Source organism: Ischnura elegans (genome assembly GCF_921293095.1).
Source record: "Ischnura elegans chromosome 13 unlocalized genomic scaffold, ioIscEleg1.1 SUPER_13_unloc_3, whole genome shotgun sequence".
Taxonomy (NCBI): Eukaryota; Metazoa; Arthropoda; class Insecta; order Odonata; family Coenagrionidae; genus Ischnura; species Ischnura elegans.
Window position 1 is genome coordinate 6240516 of NW_025791659.1, and position 18213 is coordinate 6258728.

Sequence of the window (18213 nt, forward strand, 5' to 3'; positions counted from 1 at the left end):
AAATTATTTGGTTTTAGAAAATCCCAGTTGAGACGAATGGCAATGGTCAATTTTACCCTCATTTGAAAAAGGCCAGATTGGCACCCATGCGATTCCACTCCACGTGACGTCGCAGGGACCTAGTTTCTATACGAGTGGATAGGAATTTTACATTGTCTGATATTACCAATGTATGCATGAGGCAAAGAGCTCAGGGAAAAATCTCTTAATAATCACCCATTAAAATTACCTAAGTTCGGAAAGTTTCCTTCGTTTGATAGGGTAATAATAATCCTTATTCAAGCCAAGTGCTACCTGCTAGCAGGATACTCCGCTACCTGCTAGCAGCCTGCGTCGTATCAGCACTCAAAGCCTCGCCCCAAGGTCACCACACTTGCGGCAGCGGGAACCAGAACGACGTCACACTAAGTTTTCCTGGCATTCATACTTAGCAGTCGCGTTTTCGCGCGCTTGAAATTTTTCACTTTTCATTGAATCGCGAAAAATAGATATCATCATTTAAAAAGCTAAGTGCGTGAAATATGTACTCCAGGAGTAATAAAATTTCGATTTAGGCAATAAAAAAATAATAGGAAACCACCCTATTTAGGCAATTAAAAAATTATAGGAAACCACCCTATTGACGTAGTCCCGTCAAAGCCAAGATACTGGCAGTGCTGGTCAATTGACATGCTCTCCTCTGTCTCTCTCACCGTACTACCCCTCCACCATCAGCGACCCCCTCTAAGATAGTCCGGGCTCTCACGAAAGCTCACCTGCAGACATAAAGTAAATAGAATATAGATCAAATCAAAATTTTTTGGAGATTGCCACTTGAAAAAGTATTTAGTTATATTTTCCTATATATTTATCTACTTCAACGAATAAAAATACAAATGAGCTCGAAATTTAGGGCCTGATTACACAATACATTTACAAGTACAGTAAAACCTCTATGTAGTGAACGTCTTTACATCATAAACCTCCATACTTCATACCACCACTACGGTCCCGTCAGATTTACATGTAAATTTATAGACAAACCTCTTTGTAGTGAACCTCTTTATCCCACAAGACCTCCACTTATCATACCAAGGAGATACACCCAAGATGACCTCCACAAAACGTACCGAGACAACAAGAGACTATGAATGCAGCCGTGATTACGTACATGGAATGGCATTTTCAGCAATAAATATTTCACTCTTTTTTTTCTTATATACCTTATTATGCTGTAATTTTCACATTAATCATAATCACGTTGTGGCCATTTTGTTCCATATGAGAGCATGCCTAACAGTAAGTAAGAAAAAAGGTATCCAACTATCCTAATCATTTTAAGTGACTGTTGAATTGAGAGAGATCACATCATTTTCTCTCGAATCATGTTAAAAATCATTCGATAGTGCTTGCTGTCTGTAATTATTAAATATTAAATATATTTTCACTGATGCATGCATGTGTGTTTAAACGCATAAATATAATGGTTTCAAAGACAGTAGTGCCTTTCATTTCCAAAGGATATGAAAAAATGGTGCCCATCACTAAAACCTCTCTATAGTGAACCTCCACACATCAAATTGCCCAAATTTTTGTCCCCTCCATGACGACGTAAAGAGGTTTTACTGTACAAGTTACAGTATGAATGCGTGAATGAACACGAAAATGCACCGTGTAACCACCCAACTTGTGGGAATGCATGATCGGAAAATATGACCTGTTCTAATTCGGTTCATGCATTTGTACATGTTCTGTTCTGGTCTACAAAAATAATTCACGTAAATAGACATTAACTCGTGCATGTTAATGTACCATGTAACCAGGCTTTTAGGGCCCATTTAGCATGCGTTTGATAAGTTGCAATCCAGTGGCAGAATGAGAGAGGTGCTAGGGGGGCAGTAGCTCATCCGGTTATCTAATTTACACTAGAGTTTTGTTCGCATCGCTGCGACTTGTGCACTTTTTTTGTGACTTCTTGCCCCTTTCCGTTCGCATCGCAGAAGGCACAAGTGAGAAACGATCAGGGTTCCCACTCAACCGTGAAAACCTTAAAACGGTGAATTAGCCGTGAATTTCGTCTACCGTGAAAAAACCTGGAAATAGCCGTGAGTTTCGTCATAAAACCTTAAAAATCTCTCAAACTTGATTTTAGAACTACGATTGACAAATCAAAAGAAAAATCGATGTGTCGGTCGTATTTCAAGGTCATTCAAGCGCAGACTCTGCACACGCAATTATCTGTACACCAATATTTGAAGTGCAATTATTGGTCGGTGTGCCATGACGTCACATTACCTTAAGCCTGTACCAACGCCGGAAGACTGGTAACCAAAGTGTTCATTAACCCTGGAGAAAAATCAGACACTTCTTAACTTTCCTGGCACCCTGGTTCCTCCATTTTCCCAGTCAAAACCTTTAGCCGAAGCTGAATTTTACCAACGATATGTGACGTTAGGAGAGATAGTACTTTCATTGCTGCATTGCATTTGCAGTGTCTGTTGCGTTCGTTAAATTTGTAGGTAAGGTGCGACCGATGATTATTATGCGGTCAATTTTTGTGCCCGAAATGGTTTTACTGCGAACCATGAATTTGACGACATTTAGACCGTGAAAACCTGTAAAAAACCGTGAATTTTACAATTTAGTTTGAATGGGAACCCTGAACGATGTTTGCCTCGCAGGCTCAGGTTCAAAAGTTGCAACTTCTGCCTGCCCCTTTTGCACCCTCGTCGATGGTAGGGCAAAAGTGGCTGGGAGGGCAGCAGAGAGAATTATGGGAAAAAGCAGACGAGCGGGACTGAAGAAGCTGACCGTCTTAACATTTTCATATGCTTCTTCGTTAAACCTTTCACGGGTGCTTGTCATTATGATTAAAAACTTTTGGGCTATGTCGCCGCGTCAATTCTTGGGTGGCCCCAACGTTTCCCGACCGATGCTGGTCACTTTCTCAAGGGATTGTGAAGAGTTGGGAATTTAAAATCTTATATATAGGTATCTGTGTCAGGTGGTGGGGGGAGGGGAGCCGGAGGTTGGGGGAGTGGGTTGCTGCTTGTTTTTTCTCATTACGGGTTGCCAAGTACAACTAATTTTAATGCCGGTGTGTCTGTTAAAATTATTCTTCTCTTCTTTCGATATTTCAGTGGCTTCTCTGACGAGTCTCTGTTTGAAACCTTTTGCTTTGGCAAGGATTTTGACTTCCTTGTGGTCGATTGCGTGGCCAAGCGCTGCGTGTTCGGCTACCACGGACTTTGTTGATTGCCCGAGTCGAATCGCTCTCGCGTGCTCTTCTAGGCGTGTTTTGACTGATCTGCATGTTTCACCGATGTAGGTCTTCCCACAAGTCTGGCAAGGAATTTGGTAGACTCCTTCCACTTGTCGTGGAGTTCTATCCTTGACGGTGTTTAGGAGGTGCTTTATCTGTCTGTGTGGCGAGAATATTATCCTTATCTGGAATTTCCGTAGGATATTTCCTATTACGTCAGTCGTCCCCTTAATGTATGGCAGGAAGGCTTTCTTCTGGTTGCTGAGGTTGTCTGTGGATGAATTCACGGATTCTGCTGTGTTGTTTTTTGTTTCGTTCTGTTTATCCCGTTATAAGCAACTAGTAAATGACAGTAGTAATATGAGATGCAAGCCAAGCTCTAAACTAACAGCGAATGAGATAGTTGATTTCATTTTCCTTACATTTCCATTTCGCAACTGTCATCTCCACACTGAGAAATCTTCATAGCCGTTGCATGAATTAATATACCTTCAGAATGCTCCCAGAATACACCTTTATGAAATCGTAGTCAGCCATTGCACATTATGTACTCTGTAAAATCTTTAAAACTATTCAAAAATCTTTTTGACACAGCCTTCAAGTTGTGAATCTGTATCATTGTTGGTGTTTGCTATCGTCGTTACTGTTTGTTATTACCATGGAACGAATCTGCTCATTTGTATTCTGATGGCAAAGGGCATTTATGTAGTGTGAAATAATGTAGTAATTTTCACGATTTTTGAAGCTCTGTAGCAACAAGAATATTGAGAATTATGAGGTCATATTTTACGTACGTCAATGACTTTAACTTACGTATACATGCATGTAAGAAAAAATACTATTTTAATTTTATTAGAGTACTGCATTTTGGATTTTCAAAACTCAAAAACAACTATTAGGCTTATTCTTTTTACGAAAAAAAATGACACGAATATCGCTCTAAGTTTAAAATTTACTTATAATTCAATTCATAATTGTAGGTAAATTTACTGGAAAATGTAACGAAATACTTTTTGTGCAAAGTGGTATTTCGGGTTTTAAAGTATACCGGGACTAGCCGCGGTGGTAACTTTTACGGGAGTCGCCTGCAGTGCGCAATCGTGCGAAAGATCCACAGAGAAAAAAATCATTCGCCTTGACCGGGATTCGAACCCGGGTCCCCCGATTTCCAGTCAAGTGCTTTAGCCAGTTAAGCTAACGAGGCATCATTCTTCCCTGTGGATATTTGTGGACACTACCGGACAGGGTGCTACTGGACTGCGGGGCATATGATGCCATTAGCAGTCCAAATGGTGCGCACAGCGCCACAGCCGGAGAGCAGGCCCGGACATAGAACACATAGAGGTGTTCGCTCTTGACTAGTTTTAAAGTATACCAGGACTAGCCGCGGTGGTAACTTTTATGGGAGTCACCCGCAATGCACAGGCAGAAAAAATACGAAGTCCAGCAACACCCTGGTAGTGTCCGCAAATATCCACAGGGAAGAATGACGCCTCGGTAGCTTAACTGGCTAAAGCACTTGACTGGAAATCGGGGGATCCGGGTTCGAATCCCGGTCAAGGCGAATGATTTTTTCTCTGTGGATCTTTCGCACAGTGGTATTTCGATTTTATCTAGTGCATTTTTCAACCCATTTTTCAGTGGATGTCTTCAAATAATAATAATAGATTTTATTGGTCCTGAGACTGGTATGTTACAAGTATGGGACAAGTCAAATATAAATCTTTAAATCATTTGAATACACATACATATATCACAACATAGTGCAATATTATATATCAGAAACCCGTTTAGCACATATGAATTTATCTTACAATGATCAATTTCCTAGGAATTCATTTACAGTGCAACCTCGATAAAACGACACCCCACGGTGCACGGTAGGAAGTAAGATATGCTGTCGCATGTTCTCTGCTAACTCGCTATAGCGAATTGTCGCTTTACCGGAGATGGCGCAAATAATAGCCAATATACCTCATATTACTCCTTTATTTTTATTTTCTCGCTTAGACGTATTTGGTGTTTTTTTGGCCATGGTGTGTTCCATCAAATGCTTTCTATTCATGCAACTCATGGACGTGCGGGTATCCTGACGACTGCTTTCTGCCGCCCAAGGAACAAAAGAAGATCAAGCATTCGCGAATGCTAATGCCACAATATTTTCACCAAAATTAACTAATTATTTATCGAACAACAGTTTACCACATAAATTTGAGACTGATCACTCCATTAACTTCATTTCTAACAGATCGCTAGCAAGTGCAGAGATTAAGAAGTCTTGATGTAAGGTTTTCCGGCGGTGAAACCCTCGCTATGGCGAGGGGCAACATCAAAAGGGCCTCGTAAAAACGAAATTTTTAACATGCTTATTAGAGGATCAATTGACGGTGCATCGGCTATCTCTCGTAATAGCGGGGGTCTCGCTATAGCCCGTACTCGCTTTAACGAGGTTCCACTGTATATCATAATGACACTTGTTTATCATTAATAAATTGACTCTTTTTTAAAATTTTTCCAATTTCTCTATTGATTTTATTTTTTCGGGTAGTTTGTTGTAGCACTTCAGTGCCATTTTGTATGGGCCCTCTAGGTGTAATTTTGTATGGCTTTGTGTGGTGTGAATGATTGTTTTACACCTTGTGTTGTAACTGTGTATATCGCAGTTCTTACAGAAAATATGATTGTGTTTTTTTTACAAATACAACAAGTTGGAGTATATATAAACATGGCAGTGGTAAGATGCATAACTTTTTAAAAAGTGGCCTGCAGTGATCCCTACTCTTGGCACCTGTCATGAACCTTATTGCTCTATTCTGTAATAGTAGAACATCTCTGGTATGACTGCTATTTCCCCAGATAATTAAACCTATTTTGGATTGAAATAAAGCATAGTATGCCATTTTTAATATATCCACACTAATCTTACTCATGAGCTGTCTGATATGGTAGCAGATGGAGGTCAGTTTTCCTATCAGGATGCTAATATGATTATTCCATGTTAGTTGACTGTCTACGTGAAGACCCAAAAATTTAACAGAATTCACCTGTTTCATTGATTTGTTATTTATTCTTACTAGTACACTTTCTATTTGGGGCTTTTTGGAGGTTGTGTAATTTAATATCATAACCGTTTTTTCTACATTTACTTTCAGGGCATTATTTTCACACCATTTGGTGACGTCATTTATAACCTCCTTTGTTAATTCTAGTGAAGGATATTTTGAATTACCTGAAACCACAAAGCTTGTGTCATCAGCAAATATCCATGATTGTACATCTTGGTTTGCTTATTTGCAAGATCATTTATGAATATAATGAAGAGAATAGGGCCAAGAATTGAGCCCTGAGGAACTCTAATATTAATTTCTTTTATGCTAGATTTAGCCTCACTAACTGAAACATACTGCTTCTCAAATCAAGTGCTCCGTACTGATAATTTATTTCTTTTTTTTCTATGATCAATCCTTAAAGTTTAAATACTTTCCCTAAAATCCTTTCAGGTGTTTGGAGCTACGTGTTGACCGTAACTCTGCCAGATGGAGAAGAAGAAAGTGGTCGTTCACACTCACCGGGAGCCATTAGTCAGGAAGAGATTGCTCGAGAATTATGACACCAAGTGAGTTAAGTGAATGGTGTTTTCCATTATGTATACATATATGTTCGCTTAATAGGGTGGTTTCCAATTATTTTTTTATTGCCTAAATCGAAAGATTATTAGTCCTGGAGTACGTATTTCACGCCTTTAGATTTTCATATGACGATATCTATTTTTCGCGATTAAAGGAAAAGTGAAAATTTTCAAGCACGCGAAAACGCGATGGGTAAGTATGAATGCCGGGAAAAACTCTGAGTGACGTCGTTCTGCTTCCCGCAGCTAGCTAGGATGCTAGCAGGTAGCAGAGTACCATGCTAGCTGGTAGCGCTTGGCTTAAATAAGGATTATTAATGCCTTATCAAACGAAGGAAAACTTTCCGACCTTAGCCAGTTTTAATTGGTGATTATTAAGACATGTTTCCCTGAGCTCAGTGCGTCATGCATGCATTGGTAACCTCAGACGATGTAAAACTCCTATGTACTCGTATAGAAACTAGGTCCCTGTGACGTCACGTGGAGTGGAATCGCATGGGCGCCAATCTGGCCTTTTTCAAATGAGGATAAAATTGACTCTTGCCATTAGTCTAAACCGGTATTTCTAAAACGAAATAATTTGTATATTATGAATACTCTAATGGTGGGTAACGAATCGCAACCACTGCCTTTCGTTTTCTTTGATGAAGGAAACTACCCTATTCCCTCACTTGCATTAGAAAATCTCAGCCGAAAATTTGCTGCTTTCGTCTCCCGGGTCGAGAAATGTCCAGATGCACATTTTCGTCTTTAGTAGGGAAAATGTTAAGGAGCCAATCATGATGCCTGGCAAAAGTTGCGTACCTGTAGATGGGTATTACAAATATCATTTTTTCACAAATAGGTTAATATCTTGTGTGTGCCATTTTGCCTTTAAATTTCTGTCAGTGATATCCTCTTGCATGAAAATAAAGTCAATATATTCTGTGATGGCATTAAAGAGGGTGCTCCCATCAGAGTGACTACCCTTGACATTTCATGACCAAATACATTTCACTTTACATAGTTTTATTCTTGACATAGGATTGCCTACTTGATACTCTTGTGTTATGAACTAAGTTCCATCAGATGTACTCGGTCCAAAATTTGGGTCCTTCTAGTTTGCAAATCCTTTATTCTCACATTCTGGATTACTTTCTGCATCTTCACTAAGATTAACATAATCCATGGGTGCCGGAACTTATAAATTTACATGGTGAGGGATCGGTAGTATCATTGTTTCCAAGTTGTTTGGATATTTTACTGTGTACTTTGGCGTAATTCCTTTAATTAAAAAAAATTACAGCCTCGTAAATGAACCTTAGTTTCCAGCCAAATCATGGGAATGGCAAAATTTTTATGGTATTTTACCTCAGTCCAACAAGTAAGAAGTAGTGATGGGCAAAGTCGATCATTTTAGTGATTCAATCATTTTGACTCGAGTCACATAAGTGATTCAATCAATTGATTCAATCACTATGATCGAAAAGACTCAAATGAATCAAGATCGAAAAGATTCAAAGGAATCAAGATCGAAAAGACTCAAAGGAGTCATGATTGAAAAGACTCAAAAGGAATCATGATCGAAAAGACTCAAAAGGAAGCAAGATCGAAAAGACTCAATCAATGGATGTAATAAATCACTTTGAATAATCGAATAAATATTGCCTCATCTGCGAAGAGCATTGGTAACGCCGATTGCTATCCATATTATCATTTCATATACTATTTTGATTGTGAATTCCTAGATAAGTAAATTAGATTGCAAAAATGAAGGAAGTAGTGTCATGAAAATATTTGGGAAGGCAAAACTGTCACAGTTTCTTAACACTTATAAAATAATTTCTAACTATAGTTGATCAAAATATAACACAAAATACACCACACACTATGCATGAATCTGATCTGCAGGATAATTTTATGAACGGCACAATAAAATGTAACCAGCTTTAACTTCTACTTCTTAACGTTCTCCTACAGGAGTCATCTTAATATTTTCCTTTTACGTGTATTGGTGTTATTAATACTGATAACTGTTGGAAAACATATAATAAAAAGATTACACAAGTATTCAGTTCTTCATAACATAGTATTTAATTTTCTCACAACTATTTCTGCCCTGAGGAAAAGAGATCAAGCATCGATCGTTCCAAATTTTGAAACAAACCGGAAACCGAGATGATTGATATGAAACCGGAAGTCAGAGTGATTGATGATCGACTTGTTTAACGAAATGAATCATGAGTCATTTGATTCACCTAGTGATTCAATCTTTTTGATCGAATCGTTCATGATCGACCCATCACTAGTAAGAAGCCTTACACAGGTGCCACACATTACATGGGGAGCCCATACTTTATCATGGTCACCCAACAGGCAGTCAAAATGCATGCTTATTAGCTTATAACACTGAATCAAAACTGTCTGTTTTGTTCCACCTTTGAGCCTTAAAAGAAATTTCACCTCACACACTGTACTTAAGGTCATCAGGATGGTTCACGCACTATCTAGGTCTGCTGAAAGCTAAGCCACTTCTCGGAGATTACTATGCAATAAGTTGTAAGTTTCTATGAGCAACAAAATTCTCATACCAGCTTCAGAGAAAAACAAAAGTCTTTACGCACCGACAGTTGGTCACATACTGATGTGACGTTGCAGCTGATTCAGCGTTGCTTTGAAAAAAATGATACGATGGTTGAAGCTTAAACATGTTTCGACAGGATAGGAAAGCATAACATCATAGGACAACATGTTTTGGCAGGAAAGTTTTATTTCATCTGCTCATGCTACAAACATATTTAAATGAATTAAATTATAAATTTCGTAAAAGCAAAATCATACATTAAGCTGTATAAAGAAAACTAGATATGATTGAGAGAATCTAAGCACTAATTCAGCGTGAAAAATACATTCAAGATCACCCAACAACATCTTTAGGACAAGATCTATGTTGACCAGTGTAATCACAACAGTTAACACTTTCAATGCTGACCATGTAAAACTCAAAATTGACCCCCGGTGCGGCTGTCGTTTTTTAATGCAAAACGATTGCATGGCTGCCAAAAGAGCTGGGAAAAATAATGAAAACATTTTCTTGGCCCTAATTTGTTAGCTATGAATTTTTTATTTATGACGTGATATCACGTCACCCGCACAGCGGGATATTAACGTAATGCGGGTTGCATACTTTCGACTTTTTCCCCGCGCCACCGTTTTCTTTCAATTTTTTTTCTGCGCTATGTATCCAAGAAAATACGAGGAAAATGAGTTTGTAATGTTCTACTGGTATCACCATTGGCATTTTGCCACTGCCATAGGGAAATTTTTGGCTTATATGAATGTATTGCAAGTTATAAGTACAAGGAGTCGCCGTGAACAGCTGTTTGATTGTGATGGTAGTTCTGGGCAAGATATTTCGGCGTATTCCTTGTACTAGTAATCCTAAGTGTCGGGGTAGGGTTCTATAATATTGAATAATTTTTACATTTTCCTCTGAAGCCACTATTCTCGTCACAAATTCCTTTACTCGTTTCTTGTTTTCAGCTCCAATTCCTTTCTTCACATACGATTAACTGTAAGCATCAGATATTTAACGAAAATGGTTTTCACATACCATTATATAGCCCCTTCACTGCAGGTGCTTGAGATGGTTGGCACTCCGCTTTCGAGAATATTTTCCGACGGTGTATTATGGTGTCTCTTGACGTGCACCACTCCTGCCGGCTGTTCTAAGGTTGGAGGGGGTACGGAGATGAAGCGAAAGGTGAGAGTAAAATTTAGTCGGTCCGCTTGTAAGGAATAGCTTTTTCGGGAGTGCTATCGGCACATCAAAAAGATGAGGAAGGTATGAGGAAAGATTTTGATGACACGTGTCCTTTTTGGGTCGTTGGGGTGGAGATTCCGGTGCCGAAATAATAATGGATGTGGAAACAGAAATAATCAACCCATAACTTCCTCATTACTATCTTCTGAACTCAAGCAAATGACATATTTATGCAATATGATGTGACCGAGTTAAAAGTTAATACATAAAAACTGGAACTAATAGTACCTATTTACAAGCAAATATCTCACAAGTAATCTTCATTTAGGCCACGTATCGCGGTTCTGACTACGAATATTCTGCGAAAATCTGAAAATGATGTAAATTTTTACCGCTATAATATTTTTTTCATTTGGTGCATAATAATATCAATTCGAGTAAACCATTCAATAATACGTACTGCTAGGAATAGATTTTCAGCATCTATGCCCATTATTACGTACCCGATTACCGAAAGCAACATTTTCTTTCTAATTACACGAGGGAAAAACTAATTCCATCGTGCTTAGAAATCTCTAGTTACTTCTTATTTATGAAGCAGCCCTAGTCTATTGAAAAAAGGAATCACATGACATGAAAAAAATATTATATTTACCCAAAACAAATTCATTACAATCGAAATGATAACCATTTTCAAATTATATATTATATACAACTACGTACAGCCATGTATGTTTTACCAATGTAGGAAATACCTCTCTCACAAATTTTATAACAATATATTTAGCCTATAATGCTATTTGCAAAATATGATACAAAAATATATAATACTATTTATGCCTTCTGATGAAAGAAAGAAAAAAACTCGGGACAGAGTAGAGGAGAATCCTTGCAGCCAGTGTAGATATCTGCGGTATCTTTCCTACGCCCGAGAGTGCTTGCACTGCAAAAGTGCAATAGTGCACCATCGATACTTCTTTCTGCCTCTTGGATGAGTTCAGGGAAGTGGGATTGAGATAAAGATGGTAAAAGTGGCTTAGGATAAGGAATGTAGGATGGAAGAATAAAGGATCTAATGACAGAAAGACGGAATTTATAAAGGGAAATCTTTTAGGCGGGTTCACGATACATGAAAAAGCGTGCATAGTTTCAAGAAGGAATTATTAGGGAATCAATGGAGGAGTGAAATGAATCTAAATTGACGGATATTTAGAGGAAACACTCAGGCTCTGAATCGTTTTGGCCGGTGTTCTGTGAAAAATGAAGTGCTTGAAGAATGCTAAAGAATCAATCACGACTCATGAAAGCAAAGCAGGTCAAACAAGATAGCAATGCTCCATTAGTCGGATATATTGGTTATAGGAATACCTACCTTGTGAAATATTAGGCCTATGAAGGTAAAACTCTTCATAGGTCATTGTTTCCAATTCCTAACCTATTCTTTCGGAGATTACAAGAAAGTATGTCTGTATACGAAAGAGGGTGTCTGGGAAAAGGAGACGCAAAAACACTTGGGTCGTTGGAAGGGGGTGGAATGGTGAGAGCTGGGTTTTCTATGAAAGTGATATTTTGAGGGGTCACTGAACTACGGGTCCACGGGTCTACCGCAAAGGACGTTGGGATGGAGAAAGACTGACGGTATCGTTAGAAGGTTCAGGGAAAGAATAGGACAAAGGGGATGGGCCAGGGATTGACATAAAGGGATCGGGAGTAGGAGGAGGCAACAGAGTACCTGAATGTGAGGGTTCAACCTCCTCCCCACCCTCCTCCTCTCAAAATTTCTAGCTCGGAGTCTTCAGAGAATGCCTGATGCCCATCTCTTCCAGGGGCTCCCGCTATCCTCCTTCGTGTACATTCGCCTAGAGAAGGCAGAGAGCTAAAAAAAGGAAGGATGGAAAAAAATATCTATATTATCGCTAAATATTATAAAAACGTAATAAACAATAATTAAACACATAATTAAGTTCCAGATAGTAAATACATATTACTTGTAAAGTATAATTCAAATAAAATTTGTTATACTCACGGATTAATAGAAAGAAATAAAAATAATAGCATAAAATACAGGGGGAAAATGAATGGAAATTGGCTTACCTTAAGATAAAAGAAAAAATTTCTCCCGATCCTCCCAGGAAAGGTTGCTTGAAACGGCGTTCACAAATACGCTGCTAGATCCCTGCTGAGCAACTTAGAGTCGAAAAATGTCATAATAGAACTGAACCGAGCTCTTACAGAGGGCTGGAACCCTCGGGGTACGCATGACGTGATATCACGTCATCAGCACCAGGGGATAGCGCACCATGACGTGATATCACGTCATGCCGCACTCAAGGTGTTAATCAGGAGTTAAATGATTAGTTAGGTGATTACCATAACTAGTATGAAAAAGGGTTGTTTCCTATTGTTTTTTTATTGCCTTAATCGAAAAATTATTTCTCCTGGAGCATATATTTCATGCTTATAGATTTTTAATTGACGATAACTGTTTTTCGCGATTAAATAGAAAGTGAAAATTTTCGATCGCATGAAAACCCTACCGCTAAGTATGAATACTGGGAAAAGCCTGTGTGATGTCATTCTGGTTCTGGCTGCCACCTTGTGAGGCCACCTTGGTGCGAGGCTATGAGTGCCGCCACGATGCAAACTGCTGGCACGTAGCGCTTGGCTTAAATAAGGATTATCATTACCCTATCAAACAAAGTAAACTTTCCGACCTTAGGCAATTTTAATAGGTGATTATTAAGAGATGTTTGCCTGAGCTCTTTGCCTCATGCATGCATTAGAAATCTAAGACAATGTCAAGCTCCACAATGTCAAACTCCTATCTACTCGTATAGAAACTAGGTCCCTGTGACGTCACGTGGAGTGGCATCGCATGGCCGCCAATCTGGCCTTTTTCAAATGACATTAAAATTGACCATTAACATTTGTCAAAAGTAGTATTTCTAAAACCAAATAATTTGTGCATTATGAATACACTAATGGTGGGTAATGAATCGCAATCAATGCCTTTCGTTTTCTTTGATGAAGAAAACCTTCCTATCGCCGATTAATTTCGATAGGTGCCATCTTTTTCCCTGTAAAAAATTGTTTCACCGACTGTTGGGTATTTCCCCCCTCCCCTTCGGCGAGTGTTGTCGCCCTCGGGGCTTTCCAAGGTCCAGCCGAGCCCCTTTCGGCCCCTTTCTCATGGTCTCCGCCAAGGGGACTTACACCCTTTTGGAGAGTGAGGGAGTGCCATTACTTGAGGGTCAGTAACCCTCAAACCCTAGCATCCACGCCCTCGCCGACGGCGTGGGTGTCAAGTCAGTGTTCAACGAAAGCCGGGAGCGTGTGGACGCGGAGTTTTGGCGTGCACTTCTCCGCAAGTTGCGCGGGAAATAAATCGAATTCGACTGTAGGTGTCCTCGCCTTTCATTTTATCATAACCCGGGGCAAACGTCCCTGCGCGCACTTCTTCTGAGCCACCCATCGGGCCGAATTGCGCGAACACAGACCGAATTGTACACCTGGACAGAGACGTGAGGGGAAGCTCCATGGAGACCGCTGCTATGCCGACAATGAGCAGACGAAAACGCTTTACAGAAAGTTTCCTTGTTGGTTCAACATGAACTTATATTTGTTACACTAGTATCTACATTCTTATTATGTAAAACTTCTTTACATCGCAATGGAGGGGACCAAAATTTGGGCAATTTGATGTATGGAGGTTCACTATAGAGAGATTTTCGTGATATGGACCATTTTTTCATATACTATGGAAATGAAAGGTACTACTCTCTTTTAAATTATTATATATACAGTAAAACCTCTTTACATCGTAATGGAGGGGACCAAAATTTGGGCAATTTGATGTATGGAGGTTCACTATAGAGAGGTTTTAGTGGTAGACACCATTTCTTCATATCCTTGGGAAATGAAAGGTCTTTTAAGCCATTATATAAATATATTTAAACATATAGGTATGCATAAGTGAACATATATTTACAATTTAATGATGACACAAAGGTAAATGTAAATTGTTCAAGAGGCCTTTTTAGAAAATAAATTAGTTAATGGGTTTTCTTAAAATTTTTTTCAAACTCTTTCGAAATAATGTTTTCAATTCTACGAGCACTTTTTAATGTCATTGTCACTATAAATAAATCACTAGCTGTTTTCGTTAATGCCTTTTGACCTAAGAAATAATTCCCTGGTCTAAGGGTTGTTATTTACTAATAGTGTTCGGAGGAAAGAACAATAGTTTTATATTTCTAAACATAATTTCTTCATCCTCGTTTTTTTTATTTGTGCAGCCTAGATATACAGTTTCTTCTGTTTTTCCTCGGTTGTTTAAAATAGATGTGAGGGTGAATGAAGGTATTCCAAAGGTCGCTGCCTTCTGCCTGTCCTCGTTGATGGCTAGGAAAATTGCTAATTATGTGGTAATGTCAAGCAGTCGCCTTCTTTTATTTCTCGAATCCATCATCAGCCTATGATTAATTAAGTAATTTTCATATTTAATGGCAAATAATTGAAAATACTCCTTATTATATCTTTAAGAATTGATTTATCATTCTTATAACATGTGACTTGTTAAAGATTATAAAAAAATAAGTAAACACGTGACTACTGCAAAAATTTGAGCGTAATTTTGAAAATTTTGTTGAATTCCCTCTCTCCAAAATAGAATGCACGTAGCATTCCGAAGAAAAACTCTGTCGAGGGCACACGAAAAACGCTAGGTCTGCGAAAGGACGTGATTACCCGGTGAGAATGCTGAGCGAACTACTTCAGAATGCGGCGGCGACGGTAAAAAATTTCATTGCCCTACTGCATATCAGATAATTAGCTGTCTCCTTCACCTAACACTGTTGCGCATGGATTGATGTTCGTTCAATATTGCTAGAAATTGATGTCCCGGACTCCCGATGGAAGAGTCAGATTTCGCGGCATAAATACGCAGGCAAGACATATGACTGTCGCTAAGCGCAATAAATTTTAAACTATGATTGTTCATGAAAGTATCGAAAAAATTACCAAGGCAGTAGTAAGAAAGTGCTACACCGGGAAATATGGGAATAAAATAACTGCGAAACTGTATTTGATTTATTTCAAGTCGCGGATAATTCATGAAATATTTTCATTTTAGAAGAGGAAGTAGCAATGCGGTCGAGTAATTCTGTCTCCATGGATGGGAGTGAAGTTAGTTGAAATATTTCCGTCAGTAAGTGATTATAGGCTGCGCTGGTCGCCTTTTTTTTAACTGAGCATAGTATGTAGGCACTCACAAGAAAATAAAGCCATCAGTAAAAGAAAGCGAGTGCTATCGCGCGATTTTGACCATGATTCGAGAGAAAACGATGTGTTCTGTCTTCATTTACCGTCACCTAATATGATTAGGATAGTTGGATGCCCTAACTAATGGTTAACGTGAAAATTATTAAAGGTGTATAAGAAAAAAATAAGCGTGAAACATTTATCGCTGTAAATGTCATTCCATGTAGGTAATCGCGGCTGCATTAATGGTCTCCAGTTGTCTCGGTACGATTTGCGGAGGTAGTTAGGCCGTCTCGGGGCTGTCTCGTTGGTATGATACATGGAGGTTTTACGAGATAAAGAGGTTCACTATATAGAGGTTTGTCCATAAATTTACATGTAAATCTGACGGGACTGTATGGGTGGTATGAAGTATGGAGGTTTACGATGTAAAGAGGTTCACTACATAGAGGTTTTACTGTATGTGTTTAAATAAACATGCATGCATGAGTGAACATATATGAGCAGTTTATTTTGAAAGTGGCCTAACTCCATTTATCTTCAAAAAGAGATATTTAAGGGTTTAAGGGCTTCAATGAATTTAAAGATATTCGTATAGGATACTAATGAGTCATACTGATTAAGCGTATCTAAGGGTGTTAAATTTATAGTTCCTGTTAAAATAGTGGCAAATATTGAGTGGATAATAAGCATTATCTTATTAGCATATTAGTTATGTAAGAATGGAGTTAGGCCACTTTCAAAATAAACGGCTCATATTTATTATTAATTTATAACAGAAAGTGAGCACTGTCGCATGATTTTTACCATGATTCTGGAGAAAACCATGTGATCTCTCATAATTCAATAGTCACTTAAAATGATTAGGATAGTTGGATACCTTTTTTCTTATTTACTGTTAGGTATGCTCTCATATGGAACAAAATGGCCACAACTAATGGTTCACGTGAAAATTACCGCATATTAAAGGAGTATAAGAAAAAAAGTGTGAAACTTTTATCCATGAAAATGTGAATTAAAAAAATTCCATGTACGTAATCGCAGCTGCATTAATGGTCTCTAGTTGTCTCGGTACAATTTTCAGAGGTAGTTAGGCTCAGGGGTGTCTCCTTGGTATGATAAGTGGAGGTCTTGTGGGATAAAGAGGTTCACTACAAAGCGGTTTGCCTATAAATTTACATGTAAATCTGATGGGACCGTAGGAGTGGTATGAAGAAAGGAGGTTTATGATGTAAAGAGGTTCACTACATAGAGATTTTACTGTACAGTGAGTCCTCGGTCTATGTCACCCCGTTTAACGTCATTTCGCGATAACGTCACGAAAATTTTGAGATTGTCATTCGTTTATCGCACTTACGCTTCGCGATAACATCAAGTCTTTAAAATTTCGCGCCAAAAAATAGGCGAAGCGGCGGGTGTTGCAGGTTGTTCGTTTTGTGGGCGGTAATACAGTCAGTCTATACAAAGTGTAAAACGGTGTGTTTATAGTTAATTGCGATTACGGTTTTAGAAAATTTTCTGCAAAATGAATTCTTGCGTAGGTGTGCAAGGTTTTACTTGACATAATGGTTTTCAGGAACCTAAAAAGTGATTTCAAGGCATTTTTCCGTGTAGAACTCAGAGTTTTTGTCGTCACATTTTTTGCCGAGTTCACATTAATTTTGGTTCCTGTAACTGCGACGATGTTTCAGCGATGATGATGCCGAGGCGACGCTCGCCCAGGCGACCACCATAGCGAAGCCGAAAAGCAAATGCTGGAAGATACAAAAATGGAGAGGGATTTACGTCACTGCTGCTATCGTCGTCGATGAAGACAGGAACTCGAATTTATGCCATAGTTTGGCATTCCCACCGTAAAAATGCCCCAGATATGATACGCTAACATTTTTTTTGCGTAGGAATTGTGAGGTCTATGAGCCGATATTCACTTTTTACATTGTTTTTTATGGGATATTATGCTTCGATTAACGTCATTTCGTGCGTAGGTTTCCGCGGCGTTGTTACTGCTAATTTCCGGGTTCTCCAGCCGTGTCTGTCGTTTATGGTTGTCTACAGTTTCGGAAGCCATCCTGCTTCCGTCTTCAGGTCGAAGGTGAGAAGTTTTCATTTTTTGCCGTCCTATATAGCACTGGCCGATCTCCTCCTGTGCGCTGATTGGTCAGAACTCTCTTCCAAACGTTGCTGATTGGGTAGCCGTTGTCCCTGTTAATATTTTGTCTTTTGTGAATTTCAATTGCTTCCCTGATTTGCCTTGGGTAGTAGCGACTCTCTTTTGCCACTATCTTCGCTTTTTCGAATTCAATGTTATGGCCGGCCTCACTCCAAACATGCTCTGCAATGGCT

At 38.9% G+C, this 18213-nt stretch overlaps 1 protein-coding gene across 1 annotated transcript in view; it reads left to right on the forward strand.

Annotated features, from left to right (window-relative positions):
• LOC124172795 (caspase-3-like) overlaps positions 1-18213 on the forward strand; it is a 71564-nt gene that overhangs the window by 1411 nt on the left and 51940 nt on the right. Inside the window, exon 2 of the mRNA XM_046552280.1 lies at positions 6742-6857. Within this exon, the coding sequence (XP_046408236.1) occupies positions 6778-6857 (80 nt within the window). The 5' untranslated portion in view covers positions 6742-6777. The remainder of the gene's footprint in view (positions 1-6741; positions 6858-18213) is intronic.